This window comes from Lynx rufus, unplaced genomic scaffold, assembly GCF_022079265.1.
Source record: "Lynx rufus isolate CCGP_SWC_20201006 ecotype Redwood Valley unplaced genomic scaffold, mLynRuf1.p SCAF_25, whole genome shotgun sequence".
NCBI classification, from domain to species: Eukaryota; Metazoa; Chordata; class Mammalia; order Carnivora; family Felidae; genus Lynx; species Lynx rufus.
Window position 1 is genome coordinate 14,110,274 of NW_025814840.1, and position 13,474 is coordinate 14,123,747.

The following is a 13,474-nucleotide window of genomic DNA, read 5'->3' on the forward strand; positions in this document are numbered from 1 at the left end:
CAGTAGAAACCTCAGGACTCTTGGCTAGGTGCAGCTTTGCAAACATTTACAGATGACCCACATGGTAGAAGCAGCGAGGTAGCTCCTGATATTTTATTAAAAGTTTCAGTCCATCTGGTTTCCACGTTAATCTACGTCGCTTCTGTGGCCTTTCGATATCTGTGGAACTGTGTGGTTTTGGAAATCAGGGACTGGCATTGCATGAAGTCTGCAGGTTGTGGAGATAGAACAGTCTGTGAATTCACAGGAAAAGACTACAGGGAAGTTTAAACTGCTTTGTTATATTTCTCCCCACCTTTTAATTTTCCTGCCACCACTCAGTGCCACATGAGTCCAACGGTACCATTGGGGAAACAGTCATTCACATCAAAGACGAGGAGGAAAAGAACGTTGTGTGAGATGCCTTGCTCCAGAAGCACTTTGGAGTGCACCAGAAGTGGGGCTCTTAGAGAACATTCTGACTTTTCCAGCCCAGGGAAAGGTCATACGTGATGGGGGCTGTCGTTCACACATTGTGGGAAAGCAAGGGTTGGCATGGAGGTGCTGTCCACGGTACCTCAGGTGCTGGAGTGTGGGGAGGATGTATTGTGGGAAAGTAAGGGTTGGCGTGGAGGTGCTGTCCATGGTACCGCAGGTGCTGGAGCGCGGGGAGGATGTACCGCAGCCGCGTTGTTAAGTGGAACCTGGAGCTGTGAGGAAATTCTCCCTTGAGGAGACCCGAACCCCAGCACTCTGGGTGTGTCTGAGGAGTCCCGCTAATGCAGAACCGGCAAAATCAGATCATCTGTCTGCTTTGTGGTTCTACAGTCAAGGGCCCAGGTTTACATTTGAAGAATCTTTGCCCTTTCTTTTCAGAAACCAATTCTGAAGCAAGCCTTTGTCATCGTCCTGCAGTGGTGCTTCAGTCACAATTTTAGTATCCGCCTGTACGCGTTAGTGGCCCTTAAGAAAATCTGGAGCATGTGTAAGACATGGCACGTTGAAGAATTTGACGCTTTGACTTCTGTTATTGAGTCCAGTCTTAGTCAAGTGGAAAACATGCCTGGAGCAGGGTAAGCAGACCCCCTCCCCTTCACTTTACTTCCAGTAGAGTAGAGGGGATGAGGAGGTGCCTCTGTCCCGTTAGCCTGTCATCACTCCGTGCATGGATATCGGAGCTCGGATAAGGTGGGGCGTGGGCAGAGCACCGTGGGATGCCTCGTTCCGTCACACTTCTCATTGTGGTCAGCTCCATCTCAACCTTTTTCATTGTTGTTGTCTTCTTATCCTTGATCCTTTATTTTACAGTAATGTTTTACATACCTTTAGATATTCCTTTTCAGTAGAGCTGAATGTCCCCATCCTCTGTTGTCAAAGAAGTGCTGGGAAGCAGAACGATCTGGCTTTAAAGACGTGCTCCCGACTGCCCAGGTGTACTAATTAAAGATGGAAGCTTTTCTCTTTTCCTTTTTTTAAGCGAGTGTCTCTATTTCCCAAACAAAATCCTGCACAGAGGCTCAGTATCGAACAGATAAAATGCCACTGGTACAGGATGGGGGAGGGGGGCCACCCGGCTCAGTATTCTATACAGGCCGCTTCTCCCACACCCAGCCCTGTTCAATTCAGCGCACAAAGGCAGGCTCGAGTATCCTGTCTCCTGGTATCTGAACTTGTTTCCCTGGCTCTAAGGGAGTGTTGTTGTTTTATTGTTTCCTCATTATCATTGATTATCATTGATTATCACTATCCAAGAACGCCAGGATTTTTATAACTTCCAGAGACCCAGGCAATATCAGTCAATACATAAAAAGTTTCAGAAGCTCAAAAATAGTTACAGATTCTTATAAACAGACAGATAAAGGTTTGAGGCAACATGTTAAGCACATGAAATAGTGTTTGGAAAACCAGTAACATATGGGGGGGGTCTTTGTTTGACCATCAAGCTAACAGATGGTGTAAATAAGACTGAGTCCTTACGAAGCTTCGTGTGGGGCCAGGACTGAGGTACTCCTGCGGCCACAAAGTACCTGATAGCCCTTCTGCCTGCTTTTACTTCCCATACATTGGTTGAAAAGAGGCATTTAGGTGATCGAGTGGGTGAGGGAGCTTTTGGCGTCTCAGGAGGAAGACACTCAATTCAGCAAATACAAATACTAAAATATAATTGCGTGAGACACAACAGGAAAAAACCAGAAGAGAAAATTAGGTTGGGGACACAGGGCAGGTTCACAGGTGAGGGACAAAAGTGCAAAGGAAGGTGCCGGTCACCTCTGACACATTGTACACAGTTCGTTGTATAGAAATTCTGGTCACGACAAAGACTGATCATTAAAATTAGTAGCTGACCAAGCAGTGCTTAGAGTTCCTACCTTTCCAGGTATGTTGTGGCAGCTGGAATCCCTCCTCTTTCTCAGGCAGTCCTGCAGGTCTCCTTTCCCCTCGGTGGGTGGGTGGGTGGGAGCACACCGCCTTCCCCTAGTGGAAGGAAGTTTGAGGGAAATGAATACATTTTACATGTGGATAAGCATTTGTCCGTTTACGGTTTTCTCTATGATGAAACCAGGGCTTTATCATTTGCTGTTGGGATGTTTGGGTTGGTGGTTGATCTTGGTCAGAGTTCCTGGGCAGCTGTGTTTTGATTTCTAAAAACAGTTGGGTCGGCTCCTTTCTTAAGCAGTAAAACACTCTTCTACAAAGTAACTTAATTCTGGGGCGCCTAGGTGGCTCAGTCGGTTAAGCAGCCGACTTCGGCTCAGGTCATGATCTCACGGTCTGTGAGTTCAAGCCCTGTGTCGGGCTCTGTGCTGACAGCTCAGAGCCTGGAGCCTGTTTCAGATTCTGTGTCCCCCTCTCTCTGACCCTCCCCTGTTCATGCTCTGTCTCTCCCTGTCTCAAAAATAAATAAAATGTTAAAAAAAAATTAAAAAAAAAACAAAGTAACTTAATTCTTTTTAAAATCCTCGTACCAGGTAGGAGATTTAACCAATTAGAATAAGGAACCCTGGGCATCGGACCATCTCTGTTCTTCTGATACATGGCAGAATCGGTTCTGTGACCGATGCAGGCTGAGTTGTGGGGCATCAGCGGCAGGCCAGGTGGACACAGTTCTTATCTCCGTGTGGCTCCCAGTCAGGTGGATGGGACATCAAGTAAACACTCATACAAATAATAAATTAAATCATGGCAGGTACCCCAGTGGAAAAGGAAGGATCGTGATGAGAAAATGCGGCCTCTCCAGGCTGGGTGGGGGAGGGGAGACCTTTCTAAGTCACATGATGTTTCCATTATGGAGGAATGGAGGACGGTGATGTCTGGGTGGTCCCGAAGCTGGTGTGCCGGTGTGCACGGTGCACTCAGAGCCCTGAACAGGGCTGGTCTGCCCAAGGGCAGTACGTGCAGGAAGCGAGGGGCAGAGGCCAGGCCGGTTGGGCTTCTGTTGAGTGAATTATTTAAACTCAGGAATGACATCACTGGGTTTGCTTTTGCATTTTTTAAAGTGTGAAGAACAGATCAGGGGACCGCAGGAGAGAATGGGAGGAGAGGCGCCTGGGTGGCTCCGTCAGTTAAGTGTCTGACTCTTGATTCGGGCCCAGGTCAAGATCCCAGGGCCGTGGGATTGAGCCCCATGTCGGGCTCTGCGCTGACAACGCGGAGCCTGCTTGGGATTCTCTCTCTCCCTCTCTTTGCCCCTCCCCTGCTCATGTTCTCTCTCTCTCTCTCTCTCTCTCCCCCACAATAAATAAACTAGAAGAAAAAAAAAAGAATGGGAGGAAGTCATGTGTTAGGTTACTGGGGGGTAGAGAAATGGACAGGTTTGAGGTAAGTTAAATGAGAGCCTAAAAGCGCCCACTGGATTTAGGGGGAGCCATTTCAGTAGCCTTATTGGTGGGGCAGAAACCAAATTAAAGTGGATTAGGAGTGGTTGGGACAATATATTACATTAAATCCGGTGATGGGCTCATTGCTGCCTATTAGCTTAGTTTCTTCACTCGCATATTTGAAATACATCATGTCTTTAAAAGACAATGAAGAAGGTAAAAACACAGCCATGTTGAGGGGATAATTCTCTCCCAAAACTCTTCTGTGAACTGTCATAGAACAGCTGTAGAGGATGTGGTGTCAAGGAGGGCTTGTATTTTATCTTTGGTAACCTCAGTTTTTTTTATTAAAAAAAAATTTAATGTTTATTTTTGAGAGAGACAGAGAGTGCAAGCAGGGGAGGGGCAGAGAGAGAGGGAGACACAGAATCGGAAGCAAGCAGGCTCTGGCTCTAAGCTGTCAGCACAGAGCCAGATGAAGGGCTCGAACTCACCAGCTGTGAGATCATGACCCGAGCCGAAATTGGACGCTTAACCGACTGACCCACCCAGGTGCCCCACATTAGTTGTTTTTAAATAAGGATTTGTGGTTAGGAAGCTGAACAGTGCAGAAAGGTGTCAGATAAAGGCAAGACCATCTCCTTCCCCCCATCCTGGCCCCCTGCCCCCCAAAGGAATCCCCTTGTGCGTGGGTGTCCCCTTACGTGGTGGGCCTCAGGCTAGCTCTCCAGCCCCACCTGATGGCGCTTCAGTACGGTTCTTTTTTTAAGATAAGACACGGAGCCCTTTGATCAGGCTAGAGGAGCCGGGAGGGGACAGTTCAGGGGCCCGGGTCTAGGAGACTCCTGGGGTGGGGAGCCAAGCGGGCAGGTGGTAGGAGTGCAGGAGGTGAGAACTCTCTCCTCTCCCCGCAGTGCCCGGAGGCTCGGCTGTCAGAGCGGGTGGCGGGGTGGGGGGTCTGAGGGGTAAGGAAGGCACACCGGCCAGGCCAGCGTGGGAGCCTCGAAACTACTTGGCTTATGGGCTGTTGATCACGAATTCACACTGCAACCTGCCACCAGCTGGGTTATGAGTTCTATCCCTACCCCTTTGCCTTTGAAAACGTGGCAGATGTGTTAAGACTTTAAAACCTTCCCTAGTCTGTCTGTCTGGTTTAGGAGCACCGGTGGTTTGGCATGCGTTGTGAATCTTCGCGGTAGAAAAAGCGCTTACTGCCAGGTGGGGACTTGAGGACTGTCCTCTTTAAGGACAGGTTTCTCACACGGTTCCCTTTTAGAGCTCTTTTGCCCCGAGCACGTAAGTGCTACATGTCACAGGCTGCTCCTGTGAGGGCTCCCCATCGCTGCCAGCGGACAGCCATTTCCGCATCCCATCAGCGTTGATGGAGCGCAGGCCTCTGCCCCATCTATGGGAGTGATCCCTGTATTTTTAAGCGCGGAGACCTGGCTTCAGGTCCTGCTGAGTCATTGTTGTGGGACTGTGAAACAGTCATTTCTTTGACTTTCATTTCAAAATGTCAAATTCAGTGTCAGTTTGTGTGAAGTACGTTGATCTGGGAGGTAGGCAGGGGGGTGTATAAATCTTAGGATAAAATTCCCAAGATTTTCCGTGCATTCTAACCTCTGCACTCCCTAGGATTATCTGATTGATTTCCCCCTCCCCGCCCCCCACCAGAGTTCTCTCACTTGTCTGGACCTCACACCGTATCTTTACTCCTTAGGAACGCCAAGAAGAACTGGCAACGCATCCAAGAGCATTTCTTTTTTGAAACATTTCACCCGCTTAAGGATTATTGTCTGGAGGTGAGTGGAGAGTGTCGTTTGTAAATTCCCTACCGTGTCTTTAATCCTGGCGCTCCCTTTCTGCCACAGTTCTTGGAGGGTTATGACGAGGTGAACTTTTCCCCCTTACAGCATCACCCTCACAGCGTAAAGTCCTAAGTTTAACTTTGCCACTTCGTGCAAATGACTCTTGCTTGCATTTCGCTCATAGGCAGTGAAAATTGGCGAGTCACCGTCACTTTCTATTTCTCAGGCTTATAAACACTGTAAGGGGGAATATTTAACTCTAAACAGAAATCTGTTCTGACATTAAAAGGAGATGGGTGAGAACGTGTGTGCAGGTGAGATTTTGCTGTCATGAAGCTGTTTGTGAAAGCAAAAAGATCTGTCCCTTTGTCACTCGCATTTTCCCGATGCTGAGTGACTAGAATTATACAGCACACACACACCCCTGCATTCATTGTATCCAAAGGTGTTCACTTAATTTTAAGAATCATAAAACACGTTTATTACAATTAGCATGTGAGTGAACTTAATATACAGATTATTAAAATGTGTGTAAATCGTGTCACTTTCTCCAGTGTTCTGCCTTTGAATTTAAAACAGGTGGGGGCGCCTGGGTGGCGCAGTCGGTTAAGCGTCCGACTTCAGCCAGGTCACGATCTCACGGTCCGGGAGTTCGAGCCCCGCGTCAGGCTCTGGGCTGATGGCTCAGAGCCTGGAGCCTGTTTCCGATTCTGTGTCTCCCTCTCTCTCTGCCCCTCCCCCGTTCATGCTCTGTCTCTCTCTGTCCCAAAAATAAATAAACGTTGAAAAATTTTTTAAAACAGGTGACCTAGGGTTTTTTCACAGTAACTTGAGCTGCTGTGCATATGCAGTTGGGGGGATCAGTTACTAATAAGCTGGCCTTTAAAAAAATATTAATCTTTATATTGTGAGATATTCGCTCCAGAATATTAATGTGCGCTTCTGTTGCTTCGTCGCAAAAAATGTAGGATTTTTCAATTATTTTAACATGCTCTGTTCTGTGTTCTTTAGTCCCCAGAATGCTTTGTTTGACATCTTTCTGAAGGACTCTTACTAGCTCTCTAGTGTTAAGTCAGCACTCTCTATTCAGTTCTGCAGCAGGAGTAAGTCCCTCTTCCCTCTTTCCTTCCTCCCTGTCCGACTCCTCACCGCCTCCTTTCTGTGTATTCTGTTCCCCGTGAACGATAGGAGCTGTACTTGTATGTGTAAATAACACAGCGGCTCACAAATTCCGCCTCTTTCTGCATTTGGACTGTACTTGGTTTCTACTCCGTGGACACTGTGGGGCGGTCCTCATGCCAGTTTAAATTCGTACAAGTAGGGCCAGCACGAAGGCTTCGCGTTGTTAGGTGTTTGTCATTTCATTTTTACATTGCCTGTTACTTGTGCTTCTGTTTTGTATGTGCCTTTTCTCCTTTGATGATTCTCTGGTTCTGTTTCTTTTCATAGGTAAAGAAAGGAAAGGGGGATAGTTTATGTAATGACTAAATAATTACCATGTTCAGTGGTGTCATAACGTGCAGTTTACAGACACCTCGATGTGCCATTTGAACCTGATTTTATCCTCATTTTACAAATGAGGAAGTTGAAGCCAAGAAAGCCTAAGTGGTTTGCCTAACGTCACAGCTAATCTACGGCCAACGCAAAGTTTAGATTCCAAATTTGTCTCATGGTAACAAGAGTAAAGATTTGGCATCAAAAGAGCTTGACTTTGACCGCTTATGGAGGTGTTCGGTTATCAATAAATAGCACTTATCTAAATGTTGCCACCATGAATATTGCTCAATCCTACCGAACACTTTTTGCTTTTATCAAGCACAGAGTGGTTTATTACACAGAAGTACCAGGGTGGAAGATGTGCCTGCCCTCAAGGCTTTCCTAAATGAATCCCCTGATTCTTTAGAGTAGATGAGAAATATGTCGAGAGAGTTGCTACAAGATAAAATGTACATAAAAGTACATAATATGATCATTGTGGCAGTTTGGGAGAATACATCAGTAAGAGTAAGTAAAAGTTGTATTTTAGACATGTTACCATGTGTTTCTTTGTTATTTTTGAAGGAAAAAAATTTGAGATTTTACAATTCTCTTTTCAGACCATATTTTACATCCTTCCACGCCTCTCAGGCCTTGTTGAAGATGAATGGATTGCCATTGGTAAATTTACCAGATTCACAGACATTCCTTTAGACTCAGGATTTCAGTGGTATCTTTCTCCAACTCAACTTTGTGAACGGAAACCAGGTGACTGGGCTCAGCAGGACATAGGTAAAAAAAAAATTTTAATTTTTCCCTCCCCTTGTTGACTTGGTTCAGCTTACTCAGTTCAGTTACTGAGAACACATAGTTGATAAGACCACTTTTCACTGAAGTGAACTCTGCTTGATGGCTTAGAGAAAAGACTGAAAAAACGTGGTATAACTAACTAGCAATTTTAATTTGTTAGCTTTGCTCTAAAAAGCCAAGAGAGCCTGATTGTGTTATTATATCAAGCTAGTAGCTTTTCTTTTTTTTGAAATATTATTACTGTTTATCACTCTCCCATTATATATATTCCTGTAAAAGTATAGATTTTAGAAAGGGCCAAATTATGAAATCTCACTTCTTGGCCCATTTAGGAGTAAAGCAGAGCCCTTGATTCTAGTCCCTTGTGGGGACTGGTTGGACCTCACCCGTTTGTTCGGCCTTCTTCCTCCTGTCTCCCCAACTTTCTGTTACACTTACTGCTTCCCTGGGGCCTTTTTCTCATTTCCTTCATTGCTCATCTCCTCCTCTTCCTCCCATCCAAGGACCAGTGCCACCTCTTCTTACACCACAGCTGATCTGAGTGACTGTAGCCATGGTCCACAGTCCCCACGCTTGTCGCAGTGCCGCTGCTTGCTCTGGCCCTCCCTGACCCACGACCACTGAAGCTTCTTTCAGAAAATCAGAAGTGGTCTTTTCGCCTCCTTCACAAAGTCTAAGGACTGCCCTTTATGGGGCATGTATTTGCTAGCGTCTTGCTATGATTTTCCTCCTCAGTCTGACTCTTCTGAGCCCCTTCAGGAGCTCCCCTCTTTGTCCCTTAGATCTGTACTTCTCTAAAATGCTAATGTTTTCAAGAATCCCTTGGAGATAGCCTGTTAAAGTACAGATACTGGGGGGCCACCCTTAGATTTTAAGTCACTATGTCTGGAGAATTTTTTTTATCAAACACTCTAGATGGTTCATGAATACATTTTTCGACCTACCACCTTAAGTTTATTTATTCCTTCAACAGAGATTTAGCGATTGCCTCCTGTGTGCTAGACATAGACCAAGTCCCTGCCCTCGAGGAGCTTACGTTCCTATGAAAACAGTACCATGAGAGCAGAGCAGATAGAGATAGTGACAGAGGATCAAGGAGACGTTTCTCAGGAGTTGACAATGAGCAGAGACCCATGTGAAGGGAAAGCAGGTCGAGCAGAGATCTGGAGGAAGGGCTTTCCCAAAGCAGGACATCAGTCAGGGAGATTTGGGGGCAAAAGATGGCAACGAAAGCTAGTTCATCAGTGTGGTGGGGACGGCCCCGCCAGGGCAGGCTGAGCAGAGACAGAGGAGAGACAAGGGCGACGTATGTGGGCAGCTGGTTTGAGCTGGGCCCCAGAGCGGAGCTGAGAAATCAGGTGTTGTTTGGTTGGAAAAAGGCGGAGGAGGTCTGTGTCTGTTTTGTTTGGTGTGTGGTAAGGAGAAGGGTATCACAGTGCGGTATTTATGGCAGGACTAGGTGTTTGTATCCCCTGAATGTTTTCATGGGCCTGGTCTCCTTATTCTGCATGCTCTCCCTGAACATTTTTATTAATTTCCACAATGCAGAACCACTGCCAGTTAGCATAACTTCTAATCTGTATCTCTCTGTGGCCTCTTTCCTGAGCCTGCTGGACATTTACACCCAGATACACCATAAACTCTTTAAACTCAGCATACACAAATTGGATTTCCCTCTTTGCCCAAACTTGCCTCCTCTATAAACGCTTTCTATTACGGGTGTCACTGGATCATCACAGAGGTCATTCTTTTCCCTCGTGCCAGCCACACTGATCTGTTACTGACTCGTGGTAATTCTGCCTCCCAGATCTGGCTGCTTCTGCTCTTGCCTTAATTTGGACTGTCTCTGTCTTTGCCTGGACTGGTACAAAGGCTCCAGCTGATCTTCCACCTCACTTTTATGAGGGGTTTTTCCTAAAACTCAAAACCAGTACTGTTCTCCCCCTTCTTAACAGCCTCTAACGGCTCCTACCTGTAACTTCTTCATCATTGTCTACATGCTTTTCATGCTCTTCGCGCGGTCTGAGCCACCTCGTTCCATCCTGGCAGGCTGTGAGCTTATACCAAAGTCCTGCCACTGCCCGTCGTCTTCGTTCCACGTCCTGTGCCCATGCACACGCTGTCCCCACAGTCAGTGCTGCCCTTCCCCCTCTCTGTTTGCAAACTCTTACTTCCCTTGAGTCTTCCTGGGTCTCTGCGCCTCCCTTCCTCCCCCAGCAGACATTACCTACCCTCACTGTCGTACCGTGTTCTAGTATTTGTGTGTCTCTTCCATCCCCGTGAGCTAAGTGCTCCTTGATGGTTCAGTGAACACTTTTGAGTGGAGCAGTTGAGGAAGAGCCTGGAAGGATAGTCTCAGTCCTGCACTACAGCTCACAACACTGCATGAGAGAGGTCAACAACATTCTGCATACTCAGTGCATCGCTTCGGAGAATATCCTTTGTTTTAGAAAAGTTCGCCCAAGTACTTGTCCAATAATTTAAGATAAAGACTGTCTATTTGTTTTCAGGAATACACTATCTCTACAGAAAATTCCATACTAATACTCTGTTGTTTTTAAGATACACCATTATTTTATGGACCTCTAAGAAAAAATGTGAAAATCTTACCAAACTATGAGACCCTGTGGATACTAATATGCTTCCTAAGTTTGCATATGCTAAAACGTAAACAACAGTGCATCTTAAATTTTCATGAAATGTAGTATTGGTTGTTAGAGTTGAATTGGAACATTTAAAATTACTATTGAAAATGGCAGTTGTGTCCCAATCCAGGTAAAGTTCTTTAGTTAATGAATCTCATCCTAAACTATCATTTTAAACTCTTAAAAAAAAAAAAGTGTGTATTTAAATAAATAGATTTTTAGATACGGGATTATTTTCTTTTTCCCTCCCAGGTTCTAACTCAGGTGAAGCAGATGACCAGTCAGAGTGGACTGATGTTCAGAAGAAGATTATCCCATGGAAAAATAACGTTCCAGATTTAGATCTGGAGCTCGTGTTTCAGGATCGTGTTGCCAAACTTGGAAAGTCGATTAGCAGACTGATTGTGGTTGCCTCACTCATCGATAAGCCAACTAATTTAGGAGGTAAAATTAGTTTTCCAGGGGGATTGCTTAAAATCTCTGGATCCTGAAAACCTATAGTCAGTCCCATGCCACTTTGCCTGTCTTTTCCACATTTAACCGTCCTTGGGAGCTTTGGAGGGATATGTGGGCCACAGTGAGCGCGGCACCGTGCGAAACAGTAATGCGGCCCATTCTGCAGGGCTGTGCCGCACCTGCGAGGTGTTCGGGGCCTCGGCGCTCACAGTAGGCAGCCTGCAGTGCACCCGAGACAAGCAGTTTCAGTGCCTGAGTGTTTCGGCCGAGCAGTGGCTTCCTTTAGTGGAGGTGGGTAGAAAGTAACTTATTATTAAAATGTTTCTTCACTAAAATCTTTCATAGCCCTCTATCTTCAGGTGTCCGTCCTTTTGGAGTATTTTACAGTTGTCCAGCCTTCAACAGCCTAAAATAAACTTAAATTAAAATACAGCCCCCTCTGTTCTCCTAGTCCAAATTATCTTTCACATTGTGGTATTTTTAGAGATCCTCAATAACATAGAATTCTTTTCAGTAACATATGTCCTGTGAGTTGCAACTCACTCTTAGGAATACTTTTATAAATATATATGATGCTGGGGAGAATTCTTTTTTATGGCGTATAATTCCTTTTCCTTGTAAAAAGACTTCAGAGTTTCAAAAAAATTTTTATGAAATTGATTTTACTCCAGACAAGGCTATAAATGAATAATTTACTACTCTTCTGTTTTAAAACTCACTTTAAGGTAAGACCACCTCAGCTAATCGATTTTCTGCAACAGAAGAAATCGGAAGGTTACACCGTCATCGGTGTGGAACAAACCGCCAGAAGTGTAGACCTAACCCAGTACAGCTTTCCTGAGCGGTCTCTGCTCTTGTTGGGGTAAGAAGATGCGTTGCAGTCGGTCTGGAAAATGCTTCGGAAATCTTAGGATTCACCGAGACTCCTGATGTTATACCCACATCAGGACTTCTCACATGTCCCGCTTATGGAAAGACCCCTGGTTTTTGTTTTCGGTCACCTGTTTGGGATGGTCAGGTGAACAGAGATCAACCCTTAAATCTCCATGTTGTTTCCCGGGGCCACAGACTTCGTTTTGTTAATCTGGCTCTGTGCTGACGTTCATGACAGCTAAGAAAAAATTAGTGTCTTACACAAAAACTAACCTTTCTTCTCTCATTTTTCTTCATCAGAAACGAGCGTGAAGGAATTCCAGCAAACCTGATCCAGCAGCTGGATGTTTGCGTGGAAATCCCTCAGCAGGGTATTATCCGCTCACTCAACGTCCACGTGAGTGGGGCGCTGCTGATTTGGGAGTATACCAGACAGCAGCTGCTCAAGCATGGGGACACCGAGTCATGAAGCTTGTGCCTTATCGGGGATGGATTACTGGTGCTCTTGAAACGTTTTTTAAAAAACTACGTGTGCTAATGTAATAGAGTCTGAAATTCACTGGGATAATTTGTATTCCTTTTCTTGCAACTTAATGCCAAAACTTCTTCATGTGCCTTAAATACATTACTGTATATCGTCCCCTTTAATAAATATTTTTAGCTAAATTGCATTGTCTTTAATAAAATATTTTAAGCAATTGTGGAAATAAAACAACGTGTCTTAAGATTTCTTTCTTTCCTAGGGGCTAGCATTGTCAGAAATGTGGACAGTGATGGGACTAAGGCAGAATGACAGCGGCTCTTATCTGTGCACCCCGCCCCCGAACGTCCTCGGGAAGCACGGTGGGGTGGAGGCCAAGGTCCTGCACGGGGGAGGAGTCCTGAGCCTCTGCTGCTTTTTTGTCGCCTTACTCCCGGGGAGCGACCCTGCTTGGCAGGATGTTGAGCCAGCTCCCCTCCTGAATGCGTAATACTCAGATAATAGGCCATTATTCGTAGGAAGTTCTGGGAAATTTTTCATGTACTACTTCTGGTCACAGAGTTCACGGAAATAGACTATATTCTGGGGCGCCTGGGTGGCTCAGTTGGTTAAGCACGTGACTCTTGATTTCAGCTAAGGTCATGATCTCACGGTTCTTGAGTTTGAGGCCCTGCATTGGGCTCTGCACTGGCAGCACGGAGCCTGCTTAGGATTCTCTTTCTCCGCCCCGCCCTCCTTCCTCTCTCTCTGCCCCTCCCCACTCTCTCCACCCAAAGACCGTGAATTTTTCTTGCACATCATCACCAAGAGTGAGAATGGAGCCTAAGAAGGCTGATTTTCTCTCTCTCTTGTTCTGAGGGGGCTTTTGTTTGATACCGCAATTACCTCAGTATTTAATGGTGACCACTTATCACCACCCAGCAATGAACTTCAGTCATGTCTGGGTCCTTTTTAATAGCTAAATTTGAGAATCTGTTACCAGTGTATATGTTTCCTTCTGTAGGTTTATTAAAATAATTTTTGTTTTGCAGAAAAGTTGCAAAGAAAGTACACAGTTTCCATATGCCCTTCGCCCAGATGCCTGTAGTAGAATCTTCTCCAACTGTGGACATTTATCCAAACTAGGAA

At 45.6% G+C, this 13,474-nt stretch overlaps 1 protein-coding gene across 1 annotated transcript in view; it reads left to right on the top strand.

Annotated features, from left to right (window-relative positions):
* TARBP1 (TAR (HIV-1) RNA binding protein 1) overlaps positions 1–12,577 on the top strand; it is a 90,387-nt gene extending 77,810 nt beyond the window's left edge. The window contains exons 24-30 of the mRNA XM_047088594.1: positions 856–1,052; positions 5,518–5,599; positions 7,702–7,873; positions 10,789–10,980; positions 11,159–11,283; positions 11,718–11,854; positions 12,166–12,577. Coding sequence (XP_046944550.1) covers positions 856–1,052; positions 5,518–5,599; positions 7,702–7,873; positions 10,789–10,980; positions 11,159–11,283; positions 11,718–11,854; positions 12,166–12,334 — 1,074 coding nt within the window. The 3' untranslated portion in view covers positions 12,335–12,577. The remainder of the gene's footprint in view (positions 1–855; positions 1,053–5,517; positions 5,600–7,701; positions 7,874–10,788; positions 10,981–11,158; positions 11,284–11,717; positions 11,855–12,165) is intronic.
* The last annotated feature ends 897 nt before the right edge of the window (positions 12,578–13,474 follow it).